General features: G+C 50.4%; 11 protein-coding genes across 11 annotated transcripts; 5 read left to right on the top strand and 6 right to left on the bottom strand.

Annotated features, from left to right (window-relative positions):
* Positions 1–869: 869 nt before the first annotated feature.
* On the top strand, positions 870–5,209 carry BROUX77_002161 (uncharacterized protein; the record flags this gene model as incomplete). The annotated part of the gene is made up of 2 exons (XM_073746671.1): positions 870–985; positions 1,045–5,209. The coding sequence occupies 2 exons, from the start codon at positions 870–872 to the stop codon at positions 5,207–5,209; spliced, it is 4,281 nt and encodes a 1,426-aa protein (XP_073607243.1).
* A 201-nt stretch (positions 5,210–5,410) lies between these two features.
* BROUX77_002160 (uncharacterized protein) lies at positions 5,411–6,190 on the bottom strand (the record flags this gene model as incomplete). The annotated part of the gene is made up of 1 exon (XM_073746670.1): positions 5,411–6,190. The coding sequence occupies one exon, from the start codon at positions 6,188–6,190 to the stop codon at positions 5,411–5,413; it is 780 nt and encodes a 259-aa protein (XP_073607242.1).
* Positions 6,191–6,525: 335 nt separating this feature from the next.
* BROUX77_002159 (uncharacterized protein) lies at positions 6,526–7,472 on the top strand (the record flags this gene model as incomplete). Its single annotated transcript, XM_073746669.1, has 2 exons — positions 6,526–7,014; positions 7,077–7,472. 2 exons carry the CDS (start codon positions 6,526–6,528, stop codon positions 7,470–7,472), a joined length of 885 nt encoding a protein of 294 aa, XP_073607241.1.
* Positions 7,473–7,567: 95 nt separating this feature from the next.
* BROUX77_002158 (uncharacterized protein) lies at positions 7,568–8,550 on the bottom strand (the record flags this gene model as incomplete). Its single annotated transcript, XM_073746668.1, has 2 exons — positions 7,568–8,229; positions 8,289–8,550. The coding sequence occupies 2 exons, from the start codon at positions 8,548–8,550 to the stop codon at positions 7,568–7,570; spliced, it is 924 nt and encodes a 307-aa protein (XP_073607240.1).
* Positions 8,551–9,179: 629 nt separating this feature from the next.
* BROUX77_002157 (uncharacterized protein) lies at positions 9,180–9,666 on the top strand (the record flags this gene model as incomplete). Its single annotated transcript, XM_073746666.1, has 2 exons — positions 9,180–9,267; positions 9,443–9,666. 2 exons carry the CDS (start codon positions 9,180–9,182, stop codon positions 9,664–9,666), a joined length of 312 nt encoding a protein of 103 aa, XP_073607239.1.
* A 378-nt stretch (positions 9,667–10,044) lies between these two features.
* BROUX77_002156 (uncharacterized protein) lies at positions 10,045–12,506 on the bottom strand (the record flags this gene model as incomplete). Its single annotated transcript, XM_073746665.1, has 4 exons — positions 10,045–10,665; positions 10,730–11,475; positions 11,546–12,183; positions 12,277–12,506. 4 exons carry the CDS (start codon positions 12,504–12,506, stop codon positions 10,045–10,047), a joined length of 2,235 nt encoding a protein of 744 aa, XP_073607238.1.
* A 919-nt stretch (positions 12,507–13,425) lies between these two features.
* BROUX77_002155 (uncharacterized protein) lies at positions 13,426–16,113 on the bottom strand (the record flags this gene model as incomplete). Its single annotated transcript, XM_073746664.1, has 3 exons — positions 13,426–15,012; positions 15,076–15,438; positions 15,493–16,113. 3 exons carry the CDS (start codon positions 16,111–16,113, stop codon positions 13,426–13,428), a joined length of 2,571 nt encoding a protein of 856 aa, XP_073607237.1.
* A 474-nt stretch (positions 16,114–16,587) lies between these two features.
* BROUX77_002154 (uncharacterized protein) lies at positions 16,588–17,562 on the top strand (the record flags this gene model as incomplete). The annotated part of the gene is made up of 2 exons (XM_073746663.1): positions 16,588–16,751; positions 17,028–17,562. The coding sequence occupies 2 exons, from the start codon at positions 16,588–16,590 to the stop codon at positions 17,560–17,562; spliced, it is 699 nt and encodes a 232-aa protein (XP_073607236.1).
* Positions 17,563–17,980: 418 nt separating this feature from the next.
* BROUX77_002153 (uncharacterized protein) lies at positions 17,981–19,327 on the bottom strand (the record flags this gene model as incomplete). The annotated part of the gene is made up of 2 exons (XM_073746662.1): positions 17,981–19,132; positions 19,205–19,327. The coding sequence occupies 2 exons, from the start codon at positions 19,325–19,327 to the stop codon at positions 17,981–17,983; spliced, it is 1,275 nt and encodes a 424-aa protein (XP_073607235.1).
* Positions 19,328–19,738: 411 nt separating this feature from the next.
* On the bottom strand, positions 19,739–21,838 carry BROUX77_002152 (uncharacterized protein; the record flags this gene model as incomplete). The annotated part of the gene is made up of 6 exons (XM_073746661.1): positions 19,739–19,977; positions 20,031–21,030; positions 21,134–21,370; positions 21,502–21,523; positions 21,591–21,685; positions 21,797–21,838. 6 exons carry the CDS (start codon positions 21,836–21,838, stop codon positions 19,739–19,741), a joined length of 1,635 nt encoding a protein of 544 aa, XP_073607234.1.
* A 2,475-nt stretch (positions 21,839–24,313) lies between these two features.
* On the top strand, positions 24,314–25,362 carry BROUX77_002151 (uncharacterized protein; the record flags this gene model as incomplete). The annotated part of the gene is made up of 4 exons (XM_073746660.1): positions 24,314–24,341; positions 24,405–24,473; positions 24,586–24,913; positions 24,984–25,362. 4 exons carry the CDS (start codon positions 24,314–24,316, stop codon positions 25,360–25,362), a joined length of 804 nt encoding a protein of 267 aa, XP_073607233.1.
* Between the last annotated feature and the right edge of the window lie 204 nt (positions 25,363–25,566).

The raw sequence follows: 25,566 nt of genomic DNA, 5'->3' as shown, positions 1-25,566 counted from the left end.
GATAGCTGGCGGCAGCCGGTCGAGATGGTCTGGCTCAAGGCGCGGGCTTGGCGGCGTTAGGAGATAAAACACCGCAACCAGCAGCCCAATGTTGCAACCTGTCACGCGCCGGTATCTATGGGAATGAAGGCCAAGACAAAGACTATGGTCTGCCTGGAAGAAGAGTGAACAGTAGAAGCTGGTTACTGGGCTGAGTGGGTGGTGCGTGGCTTTGTGTCCTTGGCGGTGCTGAGATTAAAGAAGAAAGACAGTTGAAGTACAACCAGCTGGAAGCGTCGGGGCTGACGTAGAATGGGGGTTTGGGGAAAGGGGAAGATGACGTAGATTCCTTCCCGGACTAAGAACCGTGCATTTTACGATACGGCGCATTGTTAACCTATAAATCCGGCCCGAAAAATCTGACTGACTCCAATCTGGACGCCTGTTTTCTTTTTGTCTCGTAGTAACTAATCAGAAGCTTCTTGTCTCCGTGACTTTTGGTGGTAGCCTAGAATTGAAGCTCTTCAAGCGCGTGGTTGCACATCGAAACTCACTTAGGGTTAACTAGACACGCAGAGAACAACTAAATAGGATTTGATGCCAATCGGCTAATTACCGGCTATCACAACATCCCTAGACTCTTTGAGCTTTGGTGGGGCAGCCTAATAGCTTACCAGAACAACATCGAGGCGTCGTGAAAAGACAAACATCAAATGCAAACCCAGACTTTGTAGGTGTGAAACCCATCTCTATTTGTCTAGCTTAAGCTCGCAGTTTGAGACATCTTCCAGGAGCTGTGGGTTTGCATGTTTTCCTCCTTGCAATCCAAACGAAGCGGGCATACGTAATATCCACACTATCATTGCTTCTACTCTCCATAACATCCATCTATGGCGACCAAGACTCAACTCAAGGCTCTGAATGAGCTCGTCAAGCAAGCCCAGTATCCCCAGGCAGTCGACCAGGCGAAGGAGATCCTCAGCCGGGATGGAAACAACTCCAACGCGTAGGTCCTCCCGCTTACCGTGTAATGTCCCTGGGAGTTGTTGCTGACAGTCTCCATAGATATCTACTTTTAGGTTTTGCTCTAGAAAACATAGATCAGTTTGACGATGCAGAGTCAGCCTACAGAAGTGTGTCTTTTCTGACACCCAAGTCTCCGGCACCATGGCAGGGCTTGTGCAAGCTTGCCCAAAGACAAGGCACTAAGCGTCTCGACCTATTCAAGGAAGCTCTGGAGAGCCTGATTCCTATATTTGCTCAGGCCGAAGAGTATACCAAGGCCCGCGAAATTCTGAATCGATACATGGGCCTGGCTAGAACCAGCGATAACAGAATGGACTATGTCGAAGCACTCCAGTTGACCTGCCCTGACAACGTTGCTTATCCTTGTCTTGAAGGTCTCGTGGACCGCCCTATCGTGACATACGACAAAATGATTACCATTATCGAGGCCGAAGAGAAGAAGACCATCAACAGACTCATTGGAGAGCGCAGAACCCGGATAGGCGCTGTGTTCACGACTGTTAGCCAGGAAACCAAGTGCGAAGTTTATGCGAAGAGCAAGCGGGAGCATTACCTCCGTCAAGCTATCAACTGGTGCAGCGAAGACGATGTCAGACGCAATTACGAAGAGAGGCTATTACAACACTGTTTGGAAAAGCTTACCGCACTCAAGAGTGGCCCTGAAAAAGAGGCTACCCGTCAACGCGTGCTTGAGTATGCCAACGGTATGGTGGTAGTTAAACACGCTTTTAAATTGGGTTGGGACATTGCCCTAGACTGGCAAGATCACAAGAATTTGACAGATTACGACGTAAATGTTCTGCGTGAGTATTGCCGTTTCTTTCCTGATAGCGATCTTGGCAAAGTTATCACTGGATTTCTCACTAGCGAACTGTCACCCTTCCCGCCTGAAAAGCCGACTCAGGGTCTGACTGAAGAATTTGATGAGGACTCAAGTAGCAGCGACGAGGATAACGGCGGTGTTTCAACGCTTGTCATTCCTACAACTGAGGCAGACCGTGTTGCAACCATGACTAGCAGTATGGCTCAAGTCGAGTCTCTTTTAGCCTACAGGCTGGTGGGCGCGTACTACCAGTATCTAGAAGAGTGGGAGATGTGTCAAGAACTCATGAAGAAAGCGATCAAATATGCCGCTGCCGAGACAAATCGTTGTGGCATGAAGTTCTTAGAGACTGTGGACGTGTACCGTATCATTTTGGGTACAGCCCTCGTCTACTACCAAACCCCCAGAAATCACCCAGATGCCATGAAACTATTCGAGGCTGTCATGGAGCGAGATCCCAAGTCGACTGCTGCCATGATCGGTATTGGCCTCATTTTTGAAGAGGAAGAGGAGTACCAAAAGGCATCTGACTTCCTATCTCGCGCTCTTGAACGCGATCCCACCAACATCAAAGTCCTATCTGAGGCGGGTTGGGTGAAAGCCATGATGGGAAAGTATGAGCTTGCAGAGGTTGAACTGCGCAATTGCCTTGACTTGCTACTGGACCAAAAGCAAAAAGACGTCAAACCCGATCTTGTAGCTCAAGTCCAGTACAGGATAGGCTTCTGTATTTGGAATACCGATACGAGCAGAGCCGCTCGAAAGAGTCGCAAGGGCGCCTACTCATTTTTCCTGGATTCGCTCAAGAGTGACTTGAACTACGCGCCGTCGTACACCATCCTTGGTCTGTACTATGAAGACTACGCTGGCGATAAAAAGCGTGCACAGCGCTGCTTCCAAAAGGCTCTAGAACTCTCCGCCAACGAACTAATGTCAGCAGAGCGCTTGGCGCACTCGTATGCCGACAGCGGAGACTGGGAAAAGGTCGAGCTGATTGCCCAGCGTGCGGTAGAGTCTGGAAAGGTGAAAGCCCAGCCTGGATCTAAGAGAAAGGGGATTTCATGGCCATTTTCAGCTCTTGGAATTGCTTACTTGAGCAAGCACGAATACTCCGAAGCCATTGTCAATTTTCAAGCTTCTCTGCGCATATCTCCAAACGACTACCATTCATGGGTGTCACTTGGCGAAAGTTACTACAGATCAGGCAAACATATGGCCGCTATCAAAGCCCTCACACATGCGAAGGACTTAGAAGCCAAGCGACCAGCAGGAGATTTGGGCGATACGTGGTTCACGCAATATCTTCTTGCCAATATCAAACGAGAGCTAGGTGACTATGATGATGCCATTTCTCTATACCGTGAGATTTATAATACACACGAAGAGGAGCATGGCATCATTATATCTCTTCTGCAGACTCTTGTAGACTCGGCTCTAGATGCTATTGAGAAGGGTCTTTTTGGCAAGGCTGCACAGCTAGCTAATGAGGCGATCCAGCTTGGAAAAGGCGTGGCACCACTAGTATCCCCATTGTTCAACTTCTGGAAGTCTATGGGCGATGCCTGCTCTGTATTCGCATCTGTCAGGTCGCGGATAGAAGAGTTTCCAATTGCCGCCATTGAGCATATTGTTGCTACATATGCCGTTGTCAAGGAAGCAGACGGACTATTCTCTGAGTATGACAAAATCAAAGTTGAGCAGCTGTCTGTGGAGGCTGAAGGAGAACTACTATCAAAGTGCTTGGGATTCATGATCATCTGCCACAAGCGAGCCATCCATGTTTCGATTTCAGAGGTCCATGCCCAAGCAGTGGCTTACTATAATCTAGGATGGGCCGAGTTCAAGGCCCACACATGCCTTCCACTAATAGATCGTGGAAAGACTAGCAAGTTCCAGAAAGCTTCTGTCCGCGCCTTCAAGCGAGCAATCGAACTCGAGGCCAAGAATGAGGAGTTCTGGAACGCTTTGGGTGTTGTCACGAGCCAGATTAACCCCCAGGTAGCCCAGCACGCGTTCGTTCGTAGCTTGTATCTGGATGAGCGCAGCTCAATTGCTTGGACCAATCTAGGCACTTTGGCCCTCATGAACAATGACTTGGAGACTGCTAGCGCGGCCTTCACTCGGGCTCAGTCAAATGACCCTGACTACTCTAATGCCTGGGTAGGCCATGGTTATATTTACAAGATGTTGGATGATGAGCCAGAGTTCCGTGGACAAATCAAGCATGCCATGGGTCTCTCTAGTGCATCTAACCTGGTTGTGCGCCAGCAATTTGGCGCTGCCATGTTTGACCACATCCTCAAGACACCCACATCCAAGCTTGATGTAGACTCTCTGATCGAAATGCTCTTTGCTCTCGGTCAAGCTAAAGCACTAGACCCTGGGGATCTTGTGTACCCTCACATGTATACCCTCATTCAAGAGCGTATTTACGATCATGCGCGTGCAGTAGAATGCCTGGAAAATCTGTGCTCAACGGTCGAGTCTCAGTTCGAGGCCACTGAAGACCCCGAGCTGCTTGGTCGCTTTGTGATTGCCAAAGCTGACTTGGCGCGGTCATACCTTGCATCTCAAGACTACGAAAGTGCAATTGAGGCAGGCGAGATGGCTATTAGTCTGACGGATGAGGTTTCGGAGCAGGAACTAACCGCCGAACAAAGATCCAAGGCCAGACTCTCAGCACATCTCACTATCGGCCTTGCGCACTATTTCAACAAAGACGCGGAATCTGCTGTGGAAAACATGCAGTTTGCACTAGAAGAAACCAACGGAAACCCTGATGCTGTGTGTCTTCTTGCCCAAACTCTCTGGGCAACAGGGGCTGCCAAAAACCGAGACCAAGCTCGTGAGATGCTGTCCGAAGTTGTAAAAAAGGCGTCCAAGCACGTTCCCTCTCGCCTTTTGCTTGCTGTTGTCTCTGTTCTAGATGAGGACCCAGTCTCGCTTAAGGCGGTTGTCGAGGACCTCAACATCATGCGCATGACCACAGGTTTCGACGAGAGCATGTACAAGGCAATTGGCACTGTTCTTACAGCCATTGAGGAGATCAAACCCTCGCGCACACTCGATGACGTCAAAGAACAGATGCAGACGGACATCATGCTTCACCCCAGTCTTCCCCACGGATGGATGAAGCTTTCCAAGGTCACATCATCTGATGCCACACAACTTGCCCAGACAAGTGTGAGTGTCGCGTTGAAAGGCGTTCCTCCCCGCGGAAAACTACAAGCTGAAGATGTGGCTTCAGCTTATGCGGCCACCAGGAATGCTGTGGATGCGCAGCTTGCGGTTTTCATGGCACCGTGGGTCGCGGACGGATGGGTGTCACTGGATAAGGCCATTGCTAAGGGCAGAGAGAAAGTGCGCGACATGGCGGCATGAGGTATCGAAGATGGCGGAGAGGATGTAGTATGACGGAGGTTAGATAGCTACATGTAATAGTAGAGAAATAAATGTCTCGATTAGACCCTAAAGCAACATTTACATTTCTTGGTGAGTCTGCGTTCTATCAAATAAAGAGCTCATAGCTATAGCCACCCATATTATCTTTTACAGACGTAACGTAACCTCCTCTTCCCAACCCTACGTACGACTACCGCCTGAAACGGCCTCCTTCAGGCGGATCTTCTTTTCGTTCAGCCATTTCTTGTGCCACGACGTTATCCCTCCTCCCAAAACCGCACAGTTGGACGGCTCCAGCAATATCGTCCCTCTCACAATCGGCGCCCCTGCGCTGATCATCAGCTTTGCCCCAATAGTTGTCAGTCCCACGCCCAACGCCTCGATTCGCGAGAGCTCGATAGCAAAAACCTGAAAGCCCTTCATGTCCTGTAGTACCACGCGATGCGTAGCATTCCATTTGCTCTTCATGGCAGCGGCCGCGGTCGTTGCACTGTTGGCAGTGCGGGAGGATCCATAATTGCTGCCGTTACTACCGCCGTCGGCCATTGCCTCGTCAGCTTCAGTTGGTACGCGGATAATTTCACGGCCCTTGGTCGTCTCGCCGCGCTCAATGGCTTCAAGCTCTTCCACCTGATCCCAGCGACTGCGCGTCAGGTCTTCAATGTCCATGAGCTGTACAAAGACTTCCTTGGGGATCCTGCTTTCGGCCACTTCTGCAGAGAACGAAGTGTGCAGAGGGAAAGAATGGCAACACGAGGGATCCAAGAAGCCGTCTGTGGTCAAGTCTGAAGCTAGAATTCGTGCGCGTGTGGCTTCGATCAATGGCTTTAGCTGCATCGGTGTCAACGAGGCCGATGGTAGCTGTTGGCCACTGAGAAAGTTGCGCATCCAGGCGGCTGTAGGAACCGGGAACCGGGAGCTTCTAAGAGCATTTGTTAACTGAGTAACAATAGTATCCATGTTGATTAGGAGATTGACAGCTTCGAGAAAGAGAAACAGGACAAGCTATACAGCTGGTATTCTGAGGACGACGTCTTTAACTGTGGGGTTCTCCTACAAATTCTTAGGGTTAGGGTCCGTGCGAGGCTAAGCTGTTGTGTTTCGTTTGGAAGCTTCCACGTTAGCTAGAAGACGTCATTGCCATTTCTACACGTCTCGCACGAAGAGAAACACAGCAAAGTATTGATCCAGCTTTGATTACATAATTGTCGATACAAAATAATTACGTGAAATTTCCAGCGCATAACTCTTCTTTTACAACACAACAAGATCGTCCGCTTGAGTCCACCACCGCCATGTCTACGATAGCTTCGCCTCGCGATTCCTCTATGAATCTCTCCGCCCGACGGCTTCCGGAAACCCCAATCCTCACTTCGCCCATCGGCTCCTCGCGGCCAAGTCTTGATACCCTGCGCTCCGCGACAGACTCTCCAGTTCTTGCGAATTCTGGTCTCGCGGCACCTGGCGCAACACCGGCGACTACATCCAAGCGTAAAAACCGAGCCGCGTTGCGCGAATACTATAACCTTCAGAAAGCCCCCTCGCCCGCATCTTCCACGCAGCCTGATGACCCCCAGAGCGAAATCGATTATGGCGAGCTAGATGCGCCCGAGTTTGACTCGGCGGCATATGTGCGCAAAGTCTCGGAAGAGCATGGCTTGGAGGAGCTATTAAAAGTCTACACCAAGATCCTGGGTGAAATCAGGGCATTAGACGCAGAGAAAAAGGCGCTTGTCTATGATAATTACAACAAACTGATTGCTGCCACAGAAACGATCCGCAAGGTGAGCAAAAGAGCTAGAATAAAGGTATCGTGGTACTTGATGTGTTGCTAACTGTTTAGTAGATGCGCGCAAACATGGACCCGTTGAATCCAATGGCTTCGATGCTCGACCCCAAAATGGCCCAAATCTACGAGAAAGCCTCAGCCATTCGTCAATCGTTGAGCCAGTCGATACCCGAACCAAACAGCAAGACTGACCATGCACGGAGGACACGCCAGGTGGTTTCTGATATTCTCAAAGTCCCGGCATGCCTACGGTACCTGGTTGACCAGGGCAAAATAGAGGAGGCCGAGAAAGAGTGGGAGTTGCCGCGCAAGTTGCTCCTGCGCTGGAAGGAAAAGGAAGCCGGCGGCGATGAAGTACATAGACTGCTGGAGGAGGGAGACAGTATCATTAGAATAGCCGCGAAAAGTGGAAATCCTAGGAGCATAGGCGAGCATAGTGCGAGAGAAGATTAACGAAGAGATGATACCCTATAGTAAGACTAATGATATTTAAAATGGCTCATGGCACTTTGTTGTGTGGTGTCTACGCAACATATCCACCTCCCCAATCATAGAGCACTCAAGTCCACCACAGTGTACGGGTCCCGGTCGACTTCACTAACAAACACCCTGGAGCCAGAAGCGCCGTTCGCCTCCAGCCACTCGTTGAGCGTAGGCTGTAGTCTCTGCCGCAAGAACTGCCTCTCGGTGTTGCTATGGAAAGCTGTGACGACGATGTGGCCTGTCTGGACAGCAGCCAGCGCGTCATGGTGGCTCATCTCGCCTGTAATCCATAGTTCAGCCGTTGACCCACGCAGGACATCAGCACCAGAGCCCGCGCATACAGCCACGCTGGAGACCGCTGCCGAGGAAAGATCACACCCGTCAGGAACCGCGACGTTTAAGTGTGACGGGCCCCCAATGCCTGCCGCGAAGGACTTGAGGATGGAGGCCACAGAAAAAGGCGTAGGCAGCGTAGCTGTGGCACCGTAGCCACCGTAAGTTATGCCGGCCGGGAGAGAGGCGATGGGCTTGAGCGGCTGGATCGCCGAAGACGGTATGGACGACCCGACAGCGCATTCAACCAGCCATGTGTTGATGCCCTTCTGGGCGGCGTCAAGCGCAGTGTGTGGCGAGTACACTGCGATGTTGTGGCGGGCTAGAAGCAGGAGGGTTGCCTGCTGAGGATCGGCAGTAGTGAGAGATTTGAGACCGCGGAAGATGATAGGATCTGTGCCTGTTAGCCTATGCGAATGGCGACGCAGATTTTAAGTGGCGAGTCGGTCTTACGGTAGCTGATAATCACACTGGCGTTGCCCCGGATGGCTTCCTCTGCAGCGGCATACGTCAAGTCATTGGTCAGCATAACCACGGGCTTCGAGCTCTGTTCTGACTCGGTAGCAAGCTTCGTGTTATCTAGAAGCAGCCCGACGTTATCCCACGCCCGGTCGGCCAGGGTCTCGGGGAACATGTCCCGCATGCCCTTGACAACCAGCTGTGTGAAGGCGGGTGAGGTGACCTGGATAGAGCCTTGAGTCCACTGCGAAGACATTCTGAAGGCGGGGTTGGAGGCGGTTTGGAGAGCGAAAGGTCGAGCGCGCAGACTGTTGAAGGCAGTGGAAAAAACGGGCCGTAAGACTGTCTTCATTGACGTCGGGATAGCTGTGGCGCTGGTTGTGGTGTTAGTGGGAGCTTAACCTAGAAGTGAGGCTCTCAGGTAGAGCTTCTGCTCTATGTGTGAGGGGCAGCTATCCTGCCCACGCACAGGTAGACATGATGGAACGGAGGCAGAGGGCCTCAGCAAGATGAATTTACTACCTACAAATTGTAAACCAAGTGCTAGTTTGAATATTGGCCAGCACTTACGGCACATTCTCTGTTTAAGGCTCGCGAACTTCACTTCGGCTAGGTAAAAAGTCCGTACAGTTCAGCACCGTGCCGATAGCACCGTACTTATCTCTATCTTATCAATCTACGTCAATCCTAGTCTCATCATGATGAAGACAATGCCCCTCCATTACGACAAAGTGCTATAGAAGCCCTAATTAGCAGTTACATCAAAACAAGTATCATCAAAACAACCGACACACCCCTGCCCAACGAACTGCTCACGGGTTCCTGAATTCTCACAGAATTATTGTCGTTTTCTTCTTTTGTGCTTACCACACTCTCACACCCACCATGAGCACCCAAATAACAGAGGAGACACTCAAGGCGGCTCTCATTGAGCGTGTAGCAGCTGCTCACGTCACCATTACTGACATATCAGGTAAGCCCTCGATACAGTCGCTTGCCCCGGCCTCGGCTCCCCCCAAGCACGACCGACTGGCATAATTCAGCATACTCCTCACAAATGCACCCTCTTGAATCGCTTGCAACTTGCCAAATTCCCCACGCATCTATGCATCTATCGCTACATATTCATCTGCTGACATGCCCCATAGGCGGGTGTGGCCAATCTTTTACGGCTCTCATTGTGTCTTCTAACTTTGCTGGGCTCAATTCACTGAAGCGCCACCGTCTCGTCAACGCCGCGCTCAAGGCCGAGATTGCCAGCATTCATGCCTGGACTGCCAAGTGTCAGACGCCCGAGGAATTCGAGCGGGATACAGGTGTCTCTCTGCCCCAAGCTGTTGATACCAGTGTAGACCCAGTTTCTTCTGCTTAGAAAATCACTGGGAATAATACAAGACGGCAAAGGACATGAAAACAGAAAAGATACTCATAATGGCTATAATGTTAAAGGGAAACAAGTTGTTTGGGACATGACGAGAGGTCAAAAGGGCTCACAAACAAATTAACCCTCATGAATATAATGAATCTAGTAACTATAGAAGCTACATCGGCGCCTTTCCTGTTCTAATAAAAGTAATCGTACAACGACACATATGAACGCAGAGTGCAGGTCAATGGACCACAGGAACACAGAACCAGTTATCAGATATCTAATTGGAACAAGTCAGGAGCAGAGACATATACACATGAATTTATGAAGGTGCTACGGGTGTGTTTCAATTCTAGCGAAATATTCACTTCTGTCTCTCAACTATAGAAGGTCCAGCAAATCATCACTTCCACTGGAAGCAGCGGGAGGAGCAGCGGGCGCAGGAGACGAAGATGGCTTGTTTTGCTGCTGCAACTGCATCGCAGCCGGGAGCGGCTGGCCTGCACTGGTGGCACCAAAGTTCAAATCTGTGAATCCGCTCATAATGTCGCCCATAGCTCCACCAGGCGATGCAACAGAGGCGGGTGCAGGTGAGGATGCGGAAGCAGGTGCATCGAACAGGCCCATCATGTCTGCCATGCCACCGGGGGGCGCGTTGTCGGAGGGGCTGACCACCCTGCTGGGCGTAGTCGAAGAAGGACCGTCAAAGTCAATATCTAGCAAGTTCTCAATGTTGCTCTGCGGTGCGGCACTGCCATTGGCAGCGGCCGCCACGGCCGCAGCTGCTGCAATGGGGTTTTCGACAGCGTTCTGGCGCTGTTCTTGAATAGCAGCACGCTGGATTTCGTCGGCACCAAAACGACCCTTTCCGACAAAGGCCTCAGGGGGCTTGTGATAGACAGAGGCGAGAGTCGATAGCTCACTGAGTAGCTGCTCAAGCAGATTAGGAGGAAGACTTGTCATAGTCGTTGTAATGGCAGGCTTTTGGGAGAGGACGATGTTCTGGAGATGGAATTAGTGAATGTTGGTAAAATTACAGGATGCATCGGTAATATCAACAACTTACCTTGGCGATTTCAAGATCGCCTGAGAGCAAACGCCAGTAAATGTAGGCACGATCGCGGATATCGGGATTATCATTTTCGTTGGTTGCAGCTTGAAGCACCTTTTGTACCAAGGCTTGGTTACTGCCGGGCTTCTTCAGGAAGAGTTTCACAACAGCCGTGAGAATTTGCAACTGAGTCTGGGTGAATTCTTCTAGGAAGCTATCCACAAATGAGGTCAAGATTTCATCGGCGTTGTTAATCTTTTCAGCATACTCGCCAACGATCCAAATCAGAGCGCCGCGAGCACTGTGTTCATCCAGCTCATCGATGTAGTTGCAAAGAGTAGGAATGACACCCTCATAACCAGGGTACTTGCGCAGAATGTCCTTTATCACCACAACAACCTCCTGGACGACGTAGTTGACCTTGGTGGAAATCAAGTCCATCAACGCATTGACGCACTTTTCACTAGCACCCTCCAGCTTGATAGCTACTTGGCCAATGGCCTTGATGGCACGCTTCACGAAGTCCATGTCGACTTCCAAAGCATATTCCTTGAGCTCAGCAAGTAGTTGGTCAAAGTTCTTATCGTTGGCTATCCGCACCATGATTTCCAACTTCTGAAGCTTGACGTAAGGAGGGTCATTGTATTTGCAGAAAAAGACTCGCATTTCTTTGCTGAGAATATCTGGCTTGGCCTGGAGAAGAAGGTCGATGTTACGCAGTGCGACATACTGAACCTCAGGAGCTGAGGCGACAAGGGTGACTAGGAAAAGGCGTTAGACCGCGCCCCGTTTAAAGGGAGCAACAGAAGAAAATTGCATGTGAATACTTACCTAGAGGAGGTGCCATCTTCTTCAAATACTGCTTCACTAGTTCGGGACTAATGATGCGCATATGAATGAAGACGGCCTTGACTGCAGCAAGAACGACGGAGGGGTTAGCATGCTGGAATTGAGGCGCAACACGCTCGCAAATGTGTTCTGACTCTTTGACATCGGACGGTGTGTAATCAGCAAGAGTCGAGAGAATGGTAACTCTTCCCCACTCTGTGCATTCATTCAAGGCAAGCATCAGCTTCTTGAGCATGGGCGACGTGACGACCAGAGCTTTAGTCTCTGGTGAAGTCTCGCTAATCTCAGACAGAGCTTGCACTGAGTTGGCGACTACCATTGGATTGGGGTCACTGATGAGTTCCTTTAGCATGTCGAGGAATCCGTTTTCAATGCACATAGTGGGGTTAAGGTCAAAGAGTTTAGCCACACAGATGGCGGCTGTCTTGCGAACATAGGGCGATTCATCTCGCAACGTTTTGCGTAACGGCTCTTCCATATAGTCCACCATCTTGTCGACACGGATACAGCCCATGGTTCGTATAGCCAGTGCGCGGATGAGTGGATTCGGGTCTTCGGAGTCCTGAACAAATGTATTGACGGCGAGAATGCAGAGATCGGGATGCGACTTGGCGTAGTTCCTAGACAGAGGAGAAAAGGAGAGGGTTAGTACCTATCGTGAGCGATGACTCCAGGGCCTATGATTTGTCAACGATTTGCTACATCGGACATACATCAAATAGAGATAGACCAGCTTCTTTTGATCTAGGTCACCCGTTGCGATATTCTTGAGCACATCAGGGAACAACGCCGACACATCTTTGCCCAGCGTCATGGCCATGATGGTCTTTTGGATGGATTCTTTGCGCTCCCACGCATACTGCGAAACCAACCCGGATCGAAGCTCAAAGGTTTCGCCCTTGCGCGGCGGAGCAAAGGCCTTCTGAATCCGGTTTACTGCCATATTTGCAGCTGGCTAGGTCAACGTGTCGATAGCAATAGTGCTGGTGTAGCACGATTTGGCCGGCAGCCAAGGAGCGGACGTTGCCGGAGAGGCGGTAGAGGGGCTGGGTGGTGTTGACTGCCGAATGATACCGGATTCCGGATAAGCTGTGAGCCAGCGGGCAGCAATTGATTCACAAAGAACGATACAGCAGAAAGTAAAGGAAGGTCGAGATGTAGGTGTTAGAGGGGTCTTGGGTTCATAGCGAGAGCTGGTTATGTGACGTCCAAGGGATGGATGGGGATCGGTGGTCAAAGCAAATGGCTGAGCTCAGACAACCAGCTAACAGGCGACCAGGCCCAAACATGCCTCGTTGGCTTCTGGCCTGAGCTTATTACATTTCCAATAACCCTACATCACCATCACGTGCCGTATCTACGCAACAAAACAACAGAGGCAATCGACGGCAGAAATCACGTACCATAATTAACTTTGGATGTATATGATTTGCAATCAAAAATAAATGGAGGCTGCCACAATATTTCCTTGATAATATGGTGAGCAAATGCCCAATCTACGGTTTTCTTGACAGCCGATATAATGGACACCTTGAACTAATTATAACCCTTAAGCCTAGTCTACCCAACCTGAGACGGCTCTTCATTGAGGCACGCAGTGAAGACGAAGAGCGAACCATTTCACGCAAAACTGTACGTATTGTAATGTTACCTTCAGCTTCGATAAATAATACTGACGGAATTTTAGTTCTATAATGCCGTTCTCTTCCTAGGTTCTGTTGCAGTATTCAGTTTGGTGGCACAGAAGATGAATACACCGCGGTAGAAAAGCTCATTGGGCAGAATAGGACTCGAGGGTTGGCATTTCATCTTTGTCGATGATTGTCGTGAAATAAATGGCTATTTAGAGACCATCCTCCCATTTACTCTTCCCCTCCGTCTTCATCGGCTTCTTTCGGCTCTGTTTTCGGCCCTGTGGTCTCTTGCTTTTGGTACAGACCCGCCAAGAACTCATTTGTGCTCGCCTCTTCGATGCTTTTGTCTTCTCTCTTTTTTATAAATCGAGGGAACCTCAAGCTTAGGCCTCTTTCGTCACTGATGAGCCCCATGGCCGCCGAATAGGTAGGACTGAGTGTGATGTCTGCAAACCCCATCTCCCAGACTTCTTGCGGTTCAAACCAGATGTCGGGATCAGGCCCTGTATACTCGACAAATGCTGGCTGGGCTTTTCGTGTGTTCCGTGCTGTGTCTTCATCCATATCGTCACCGTAAAACTCTCGGTTGGCCTTGTAAAAGGCATCTGTGAATCCAGACATGCACTTACAAACAGCCTCAAGAGAGCCAGTCTCTTCATTCCTCACAGCCATCAGAATAGGAGACCACCACTTTGATTTCCTTCCCGAGCCATGCCATGCAGCTACTGGAATCAGGTCCAAGGTGTCGAAGCTGGCATTGTAGTCCTTTTTGACTTTCAGCCAAGACTCGAGCCTCTTGTCTGGCTCGTAGGTAGCGAGGAGTGCTTTCTTGTTTCCTTTGAGCTTTGTGGTTGTGCTGTCATTATCATCAGCAGCATGTACTTTGTTTCCTTCTTTGCCTTGACATTTTGCATGTGTGTTGCCTGATGAAGAAGAATGATCTAGGCCGCTGGTGGGAACTGCATGGTCTAAAATCTTTACCATGATGCCCTCACACTTGTTTTGGATAGCGGACTGGTAAAAGTTTAAGACAGCCTCAAAATCCTGGGAAGTGGCGTCAATGCTCTTAGCCCAGGTAAACTGGCCTGGAACCTCTGAAAAGATAGACCGTAGTAGCTTTCTTCGATCGCGCAACTGGCAATCTAGTAGAGACTGGCCGTTCAAATACATCAAGTCAAATGCGAAGAGACATATCTGAACCTTAACGTTTCCAATCTCGACATCTTTGCGAGCTCGACTAGACAAGGTTTGGAAGTTCTTGAGGCTTCCAGATGCTGCGTCAACAGCAACCACTTCACCCTCCATGATGAAGCTGCCCACTTCCTTGCCGCGAATGCTCGGGATCAATGCCACTAAATCCGGATACTTATCAGTCATGAGCTCCAGATGTCTCGAGAAGATAGACACATTGCCTTGATCATCGCAGTGTATCTGTGCTCTCTGACCATCGTACTTGAATTCACACGTGAAATCTCGACCCTGGAGATTACTCAGCATTTCGGAAAGATCCCGTGTGATTCCCGCGAGCATCGGCATCAGCGGCGTATGTGTCAATAAGCTACATCGCGAAGCAATTTCATCACCGACTCCTACTTCTAATAGGCTGGAAACAATGACTGTGTAATCGGGTCGCCGTGCAAAGCAACTTTTAACCAGTTGCTCTCCCTTTTTCCAGAACTCGGCTAGCTCCTCTCGCTTCAACTTTGACAAGCTCGCTCTATTTTTGATTGGAAAAGAAGCATCCGGTGGTTTAGAAATTGCAAAAGCCCGAGACAACGCAATCAACATTGTGGTTTTTACTGAGCCTATACGAAGCTAGTTCATCGGGTTAGCTCATAAACTAAATTGCGAACAAAAGCAAATATGCAAGCCACTCACGTGTTGACACAGAGTTCGAACAAGATATCGACTTTCTTCCCCACCGCGGACATTTTGAAGTAGCCGGTCGATGATCGACTGTCTAACATCACTGCTGCCTCGGCCTTTGGCTTTGGCAATTTTAACTAACGATGAATAGATACCCTGTATAGTGAGCGGTTCTGGTTTGCGAAACGTGAAGCTTTGCTTCTTCTTTGCCTCAAAAGCAACATCGCCAGCATCGCCGTGTTTGTTGTAGATGGCCTTCAAAGCCCGGTTATCCAACCCACACGCCTTCTTTAAGGCCTTGCTGATTGCTGAGCCACCAATCCCGAGCTCCAATGATTCATATGGAGGTGATATGGCATTTGTAGCCAACCATACCTATGCATGGTGGTCAATACAACTGGTGGGATTCAATAGAGCCCTGAAACTTACTGCTGAAAGTAAACTTGATGGATCACCTTCAATGAGAAGTCGGAGGCAATTTACAAGAGTGTCAACAATCTTGATACGACTGGTAGTACCATTTATAAGGACAAAGCATCTTGTGAGAAGAGCATAAGAAGCGCTGCCACCTTGAGCCTGCCACTGCTCTTTCAATGCTGGCAAGTATTCCGAAACGTTGAATTCGAGAGGATTTTGGTTAAGAGGCAAAGACTCTGATAACTTGTCCTCAGTGCTTGAAACGGACTGAAGAGAAAGGATATTTGGTACTGCTTTATCTGATTCCAATGTTTGTGGTGCGTTTTTAGGACTTGCGCATTGCGTTGATTGTTTGGGTTGAGCAGGCCCAGCATCTCCAGATTTTGGAGTGCTGCGCGGGTTTAGTTGATTAGGCAGAGACTGAGCTTCACGGTCAAACTCCTCTTGGAGTTTACGAGCAAGCTCCTCATCGGAAGCTAAATTCGACAGACTTTCAGAGCCAGCAGTGTGTTCATTCACAGGCCCGGCAACTGGGCTTGGTTCCCGGGTGCGCCGCTGCTTGGCAAAGAAATACTCGAGGCTGTGGGCAGATGAGCCTGAGTTTAATTTCCGCTTTTTAGACGGACTGGACATTGTGGATACTTTCAAGAATAAAAAGCTTGTATAATGAGGTCTAATAGTCTTGGGTCCAATCGTCGTCGCGGATAACCACCTTCACGTGTGATGTCGAGAATCGCCAAGGCGCCTTCACGGCTCTATGAACGGGACAGTGACGCGTTCTCACGTGACTGTCTTATCGATTAGCGCTAAACCCTTTTGGCGATTTCCCACACAAACCCCACTAAAGACCCCATAGAAAGCAAGGCTCTAAAGCACTGAAGGGGAGAAATTTGGCGGGCCTGGCTGACTGCCACAAAGAGAAGAAAAATCGAAGGAATTCTCAACACCACGCACCCCACCATCCAGCCATCACCACCCCCTCAACGGTCGAAATATCGAAACCCCTCGCCAGCCCCGCGCCCGTTTGACCACTCGGACGCCTCTGCTACCGGATCTTGTTTTCTCTTCCCCTTTCTTTTCATTTGATACCCACAAACATTGCCCATCATGATTGGCGAGGATCCTTCGGAGCGGCCCGAACACATCAACAACATCATCAATGGCCTGGAGCGGTACAACCCCGTCGCCGTTGTACCTCTGGAGAGCTACCTGGCCGAGCAGTGCGAGCAGCGCTTCACCGATTGCAACGCCAACCGGACACTGCTGAAGCTGTGAGTGTCCTCCCGATCCCGTACCAACCCTGCCTCGAGGTCTCCATATCTGTCTACTATACTCTGGCGTTTATATGATGCTTCTATGTCAACCACGTTTCCTATTACCTGATTTGTGCTTAAGCCGTCATGCTCTTGCGCACTTGAAGTTACTTTATAGTCAATCTGATCTGCCAAGTCATCTTGTCACAACCCCTTGAGCATCCAACTCGGTTTAGGCCTGGCTTGCTAACTACAGCTGTCGCCTTCTTCTTGCGCGCCCGCCTTTGCGAATAGGTACCAGCTCAACCCTGACCGCACCAAGGATGAGGTCATCACCAACATTCTTGTCAAGTCCATGGTTCAGTTCCCTTCGGCCCAGTTTTCTCTTGCCGTTCACCTGATCAACCCCGGCTCTGCCGCCACCGGCGAGCTGCACGAGGCTCTGACCAAGCTGCGCGACCTCAACAACCAACTGGAGAGCGCACAATACGCCCAATTCTGGGCCACTCTGGATGGCGACGACCTGTGCGCCGATCTGATTGCCGACATTGCTGGCTTCGAGACCTCTATCCGCGAGCGCATTTGCACCCTGGTTTCTCAGGCTTTCCGTGAGATTGAGCTGTCCCACCTGACGTCGTGGCTGGGCCTAGATGAGGAGAAGGCCAAGGCTTTCATCACCGAGTTTGGCTTCACCGTCGATGGCACCAACGTCATCATCCCTTCCAACGCCGAGAACGAGGCCAAGAAGTCCGATATCCGCGAGGATGTGAATATCGAGATGTTCTCCAAGGTCATCCAGCGCTCGTGGAAAGACTCCATGCTGGCGTAAAAATTTCCCGGAGTTGTTTTTTTCCTTTTAACTATTTCTTTATGGGGGCTAGCATCAACGTAAATGGGCTTTGGGTTTTTTTATGTGAGAACACAAAAAGTAATGAACAAGACACAAAGAGAACAAAAAACATTCACAAAATACCGCTACACATGCATCATACTACACCAGAAGGCACACGTCCTAGGTATTATTGCTGGCCATCAGGCTGTATGCCTTCTTTGTTACAAGTAATAGACACAGTCACTGCAACTTAGAACCAGCCGTTGCGAAAAACAAGCGCCATCCAATTTGCTGTATATCTGACACTCAATCTGAATATAATGCAATATTCCTCTATTCTGTACTTCAAATTCAAATCATGCCGTCCCTTTTTGCTTTCCTTGTGTGTGACATTCTACGTTCAACCTCTGTCATTCTATTCGTCATTGCTCAGCTCTTCCCACTGGACACCTGCCCACTCCTCCAAGTATCCCACCTTGTCCACCTCCACCGCATCGCTCTGACAGTCCATCTCGCACACGCCGACAATAATGGTTCCCCAATCCATGCCATCCAGACTCATATCATCTGCCTCCAGCTCAGTAATAGCATGCGGCGTAACCTGCACCTCAAACGTCCGCCCTGCGCCACAGTTCTGGCAACGTGGCATGCCCTTGCTCTTGACCCCGGGCGTCGCCGGAGCCAGCAACTGACCGACCGTATCAACGTCCGAGTACAGCAGTGGCGCGCCTGCAAATTCGTAACGAATCACCTGGTCCGGGTTCTGTGCCATGCGGTCCGCAAAGCGCTGGAACGTGGCGTCCATGGCCGACTCAAACGCACTAGCATCTTCTTTACCGCCGCCACTCGAACTGCCGACTCCGGCCTCTTCAACTTCCATCTTCTCAATCTTGGCATGCGCCGGTAGTTTCATGGCCGGCGTCGGATCGAGCGTCTCGTACTCAGCATCCATGTACAGCGTGGGGTATGGCTTGGCCAGAGTTGCGGGCCACGGCTCAGGTGGTGTATGAGCAGCTTTGGGCTTGTCAGCCAGCGGATTGTTGATTGAAAGCTTCTCAGCAAAGGTAGCAGGCAGCTTTTCAACAGCTGGTTCAGCCTTTTTCTCCTCAATCTTGACAGGAGTAGCAGCAGCAACTGGCTTAGCAAAGGGGTTCGCCGGTGCAGTCGAGCCTCCTACAGCAAACGGGTTTCCCCCGCCAAACGGGTTTCCAGCTGTTGCGCCGCCCAGGCCTTTGGCCCCAAACAGCGACTCGCCCAGTCCAGTACTAGTGACGACCTTATTGGTCTCAATGGGCTTCTTCTCCTCAGCCTCCTTCTTCTTCTCGCCACCCGGCGCAGTTACAGCCGGAGCATCCTTAGCAATGCGCATGCTGCGCAGCGCGCGTATGCTGCCGGCCTGACGACGGCACTTGGTCTTGCGGCAGACAAAGACAAAGAGCCGTCGATCGTGCCCCGGGAAGCGGTCTGGGAGATGTGCGTCTAGTTGCAAAAGCAACGCCATCATGTCTTTGCAGACTTTGCAGCGCGCCAGGGTAGCAGAGGGTGGTGTGGAGGGGTCTATCCATTCCTGTGATGTTTCACGAGGGTTAGCTACCTAACCCTACAGATTATGTGGATGGTTGGTTGCAGGGTGACCTACAGGCGTGCCACCAAGGTGTGTGATAGCATCGTCACCAACATCCTCTTGGGCATATCCGAGCAGGACATTGGTCTCGGTAAACTCCTGATCGTCAATCTCAGAGTCGCTGTCGTAGTCTTTCATTTTTGTGAGTGTTTGGAGGTGCTGTTCCGTGATGCCTGTGGAATGATGATGATGCAGTCAGCGTGTGTGCGTCGGTTTTTTAGAGGGGCTCGAAATTTTTTGATCCAGCGCGGGGCTTATCTTATCAGTGGCATGGTCTGTTTGTTTGTTTTGATCACACTTGACCATAGGCCAGTATCATTTGGTAAAGTGTAAGTAGTTGTATAAACATGCGTTGAGTATCAATAACTACACAACGCCGGAAAGTTACGTTCCACGAGATCGTCAAATTTCGTTCTTTTGCAAGTTATATCCGACCCAAGTTCTTTCATTTTAAGTCTATAGATTCAATGGCAAGAAAACCCCCAAACAATAACAAAACGGTTAGAACATGAGCAGAAAATGATCTTGTTTATTCATACATCTGTTGTTTTACTGCTCCGGACCATCCATGCCAGGACCGGGTCCACCTTGTCTGCCCATCTGCCGGGCCTTGAGCATCTCGTCGCAGAGAAGAAGGTTGGAGGCAATGCTGGAAGAGGAGGCAATACTATTGCGTAGGACACGGAAGGAATCAAAGACACCCTCTAGAGTGGGATCCATGGGGTCACCTGTAGAAAGATCAAGGCCAACAACGTTGCCTTCAGCGTTCTCATCCTGGAGTTGGGCCACTGTAAAATGTTAGTCGACTGTAAGATGTATGTGGTAGGCGAAGAATACTTACGGGAGTCCTGGATATCGTGGCCGGCGTTGGCAGCTAGGGTCTTGGGGATAATGAGGAGAGCATCGGCAAAAGCAGCAACACCCCACTTTGCGCGACCCTTGACCTTCTTGTAGAATGCATCGCTCTTCAGGTGCGAAGCACAAGCAACCTGGAAGGCACCAGCACCGGGAACAACGGAGCCGTCAACAATGACGTTGTACACGCTGCGAAGACCATCGCGCACAGCATCGGTGATCTGGGCAATGGTGTGGGCATTGGGGCCCTTGATCATGAGGGTGACAGACTTGGGGTCCTTGACCTCCTCAACAAATGTGTACTTTTCTTCACCCAGGGTTTGCTCGTAAACGAGACCAGCCCAGCCAAGAATTTCAGGAGACAGGTCATCCACACTGTTCTGGGCGGTACCACCGCAAACCAGCTGTAATCTTTCCATGTTTCTCCGTTTAGCTCTCCGCAAAGCGAGAATGCCGTTCTTGGCAAGAACATCAAGAGACAGGGGGTCGATACCCTTCTGGTTGATGACAACAAAGCTCTTTTTGGGGTCGTTGCCGCAAACCTCCTTCTTTAGATCGACAATCTGCTTCAGCTTGGCATCGACAAAGCGGCGCTCACTTTCGACAAGCTTGTCCCGCTGTTCGGCACTTGAGTAGAAGAAACCAGAGTTGATTTCGGTCTTTTCGTACTCAAGAGAAACATTGAGGGTCAGGATGTAGGCATTCTCCAGGCGCTTGGGCATATCGGGGTGACGAGCTCCATGATCCAGAGCCAATCCACGGATGAGCTTAGTGTCGGCAGCTGTCCGATGCTGCATCTTCATGATCTCAACCATGTGGAGATCGGGCTTGGTGGGGGCCTGGTAGATAGAAAGGACGGCATCAACGATATCGGTGGTCAGAGCAGCGGCGAGGGTCGAGTTCAGTTTGGTGGCCAGCGAGGTGCGGGCAACGTTGAGGAGCAGCTCGCGCGAGGGCTCGCGGGGTAGCTTGAATTCATCAAGGAACTGTTGGTAATGGGAAGCACTGGGTTAGTAATTGATTCGCGCTACTTGCCTACAGGCAGTTCAAGTTGATCTGAGTCCCCTATTTCCATAGAAAGTTCCTTACCTTGAGTGCCTCGACCTTTGCGATCTCAAAACCATCAGTCAGGATGCGAGGGTGCAGGCCTTCGGAGATGTAGCGCTCAGCTTGCTTCAGGAGCTCACCGACCAGAAGAACAACGGAGGTGGTACCGTCACCGCAGATATCATCCTGGGCTGTGGCGGCACGCGCAATCATGACAGCGGTGGGGTTCTTGATCTGCATCTCACGGAGCAGAACATTGCCGTCCTTGGTCAATTTGATCTAGAGCAGAGTATACGGCGTCAGCGAATTCTGTATTTGTCCACATAACCATAGAGTGTGCGGTTGATATCAATCAAAAACAGGCGGATTTGGCGATCGATGGCGGGGTTGATGTCGTGTTATATGCGTACCTGGCCAGCTCCATCCACCAGCCTGTTATACAAGTCAGCAAATCTACATCGAAATTAAGGAAGAATGACTAGAGAAAGAAGGGCTTTACATCTTGATGGTGCCCATGGGGCCCAGGTTGGTTTTCAGGACGCCCTGCAGACCCTCACCAGCATTGATGTTGACCTGGAGAGCTTCACCCCGCCTCTGTTCACATAGTTAGCGATCATGACTTTTGGCGAATAAAGGGGCTCGGGACTTTGCAAGGCTGGCCTATGCTCGTGAGCTTGCTGAAAAGCAGGGAAAATTGCAACATACCCGGGACTCAGCCTTGGGGTTAAGAAGCTGCGCAGCAGACATGATATCGGCTGGTAATTAGATAGTAAAGGGAAAAGAACAGAGAGTAACCAGTACGCGGTGACAAACAGTAGGAGCGTGGTGGGCGCAAAGACGGCAATTCGTTGGTGATTGCAGGACAAACCAGTCTGCTTGCAAAATCCAAAGACTTTGTCTGTATGGCTTACCTGGTCAAGGTGGGATGGTGGGCAGTGGGTAGTGGGTAGGGGTCCTGACCGATCAACCACCTCTTCACCTTGGCTAAAGCCAGTTCAATTCATTGGCTCAGTCATCGAAGTTTGCTGGAGCAGTAGGTACAGTGTGAAGAGTGCATGGGACAGTGCGAAAAAAACGTTTTCGGCTTGTTTTGGCAACCTTGTGTTTGGGCGGTGAAGGGGTGGAAGCATCCAGAAAGCTAAAAAGCGGCAGAATACATGGAGGTTTGGGTCTGCTTGCTTGGGGGAGCTTCATTCAACTCGAGTCTATGAAAGGAGGTAGGCCACTTTTTAGTTGGCCTTGTATGTCGGCTATTTTTCAAAAGTCGTGTTTGCTCAAATGTTCCGTGAAGCTGAGGGCTTGGAAGGGATGCAATTAAACCGTATTGGCTGTGGCGAGATGAACCCAAGTCTAGCTTGCTTGACATGATAGTTTCGTACTCGTATGGCGGATCTTGGTGAAGATGCAGGGAAACTTGCACTTGACTCTGTTAGTGAAGGCATCTTCCCGAGCGTTCAAGCGCTCATTCCCACTAGCCATTCACGCTTGGACTCCAAGCAAACAAGTGCATGAAACAAGTAGCGAGGCTTCTTCTACACATAGTAAGACGAGGTAGATGTCACTCAGAACGCTAAGCTAGAACATGTCGAGCCTGCCGTGGAACCAGACCAATGCAAGAAATAGCGCCTAGAATGGGCGGCTGACTATTGAGAATGAAGCTACTGAGTAGGAGAAGCGTTATGGCGACTAGAACTAGGTGGACAGTTAGGTTAAGCTGAGTATGTGGTACAAGTGCAACATGAAGAACAACGCAACGAAGGCGGCGGCAGTTAAGGTAGGGTGCTGCAAGTTTGTCGCAGCTTCTTTTCTTGTACAAGGATTGGCTTTGATCGTTGGTAGCGTCCTCACATACACGCCTACATGCACGTATATTTTCTTACAAATGCACAACTAGTTACATGTGTGCGATTGTATTAGTTACTATTTGCAGATGAAGACCGTCCGTTGGCGAGTGTGAAGCCCAAGTAAATATTTGTCGTACAAATAATAGTGGGGTCGGGTCGTGAACCACTCTAGCGCGTCGCCTCGGGGCCTCTCATCCCTGAGCTGGCGGCCTAATTGGGGGCTTGCGAGCATCACGTGACATGTCAAGGTAGCCTGTAGCTGTGGCGTCAGCCCCCCCCCCCCCCCCCTGCAGGCGCCTGAGCCGGAGCTTCCAGGCGAGGCCTTAATAGGCAAAGGCTGTGTTGCTGTGGTGATGCACTTGGCGGGAGCGTCAAGGCTTCCTAGTAAAGTGTCTCCATGTCAATATGTCAATAGGTCGCTGTAGTGACCAAGTTCACTTGGAAACACGCACATACAGACACAAGTATTTGTACTTATTCAGTTCCCCCTCCCTCCCCCCCCCCCGCCGCACAGCCCGGGACTCAGAACGCCTTGCTGTGGCTTGCCGACTAATTAGGAGTGCATTTCCAGTTGCGCAACGGTTTCTTTCTTTTCTCTTTTCCTACATTTTTCGCACTCGTTTTGCGCTGCATTCCTGGAATCGCTTGACTTTTCGATCGCGGGTCTGGATGACATCGAATCTGCTTCCATTCCAGTTCTTGCATTCTCTCTCCAACCACCTCTCCACTTAGTCGCTCTCCGCCATCAATACTATCGCCACTTTTGCTTTTCCGCGTCCCAAGCAGTTGCTCTAGCGCCGGCCTCCTCGCTCGACAGCTTCGTCCGTGGTAAGCTTCTCGCGGCTTTGGTCTGATCTTCTAGACCAACCCCAAACAACATCGCTTCTACACATCCATCCAGCAAGTGCGATTGGTCCCATCTGCGACTTCATCCCGCCGTATATTCATCGCTAGCCCGCAACGATAAAACCCGCTGACCTCAACCTGTTGCAGGTCTTTGTTTTCTGTCAGAATCATAACCGCCGCATCTTCTGACCCTGGCTCACCGCGATTCCTCTTTTTTTTCCTCGTCTTCTGCCCAGCCTCTACATTGTCGGTGAAGCCGAATCTTGTGCAGTACAAAAAAAACTTCGCCCTCTCTGCCATATGAGATTTATCCTCGGCCTGCAACTCCTTCCTTTCTCTGAACCGCCTATAATCGCCAGTATTGCCCTAGTGTCTTAGATTTAAGCGCCCTGTGCCGTCTTAGAAGCCTGCTACGACGCAGTGAGCACGCCGCCGAGGAATTCTGGCCTGCATCTTGAGAAACAAAAGACTGTCCTCTGTCTTCTTTGCCCACATTTGAAGCTCCAGCTCGCCGAGAGCGCCCACAATCGCCATGGCGGACTTCAAAGCTACCCTTTATAGTAAGTAATTGGAGCTTTCCCTCCAGCTTCATCCGCTTCACTCAGGCTAACATGTTCACGCAGGGTTTATACCTCATTTTGGTGTGCCACAAGTGCTTATGTTTCTCATTGTTCAGGCAATTATTCTTCTTTGTAAGCCCTTGACTGTCTTCCATTCTTCAGGAGGCGCCTTGCCTACATTCAGGAACAGCGCGGCTCGCTGAATCAGGAACATTCCGTCTCTAACAACATCCCTTGCGTGTAGCTCTTTTACTAGCAGGATGCTCATCGTCATCGCCCCTAATCCCCAGCATCTTCCTTCTCTCGCTGTACTACAAGTCCTATGAAGCCGATCCCGATACTGCCCAGGTCGATTACAATGTCCACACAGCCATTTCCAATATCGCCGGCGATGCCCGTCTTCAGGCCCGTGTTGGCTTTTTTGGAATCTGCATTAACCCCGATGGTGGTAGCTGGCTGTGCAGCAATAACGCGACTGCGCTCGCAAAGGAGATTTCCATAGACCAAGACCCGCTGAACCTGGTGTGGCTCGCATCGCAGTTCAAGGACATGATTGTGTTCCCGTATCTCATGTACGTTCTTTTGTTCCATTTACACTCAACGAGAGGCCGTGAAAACTAACCAACCACTGCCTGTTTACAGTATCATCGCCGTCATATTTGCCTTCGTCTGCTTCCTGCTACTTCTAACCTTCCCTGGCTGGCAAGAGGACAACACCTCTGAGAATGGCAGCGAGCGTGAATATAAGAGCTTCCCCTCACGCGCCGTCAGTCAGATTGCTCTGACCATCATCTTCATCTCCTCCGTCTTCATTCTCGTCTCTGTCTTGTGGCAGCACACGGCATCAGTCGCGGCAGCCGTTATGACCCAGTCCATGGCAAACGGCTCGGTCAAGTCGGGCGTTGGTACCTCGGCCATGGTCATGGGTTGGTTTGCATTTGCGCTCTTGATCATTGTGACGGTTGGCTTGTTGATCATGATCCTTAGTATCGGCCTGATTCATGAACTCATTGTCAGCTAGATGAGCTGCATGGTCAGGAGAGGAAGATACAATACTCTGAAACTTCTCCTACTTCACAGACTCCCCTTGCCATTATTATGCCTTTCTCTCTTCTCTTTCTCTTTGCCGATTTCGCATCATCTTTGTCTTATATTGAAGGCGTTTTGGGGGGTTGGATTCTTGCATTTCACGCGTCACCTTTTTTGTTTTGTTTTGCTTTCCCTC

The sequence above is a fragment of the Berkeleyomyces rouxiae genome (genome assembly GCF_048999995.1).
Source record: "Berkeleyomyces rouxiae strain 22BRR77 chromosome Unknown BrBRR77_ptg000002l, whole genome shotgun sequence".
In the NCBI taxonomy this organism is placed as follows: domain Eukaryota; kingdom Fungi; phylum Ascomycota; class Sordariomycetes; order Microascales; family Ceratocystidaceae; genus Berkeleyomyces; species Berkeleyomyces rouxiae.
This window is presented reverse-complemented; position numbering and strand designations above follow the sequence as displayed.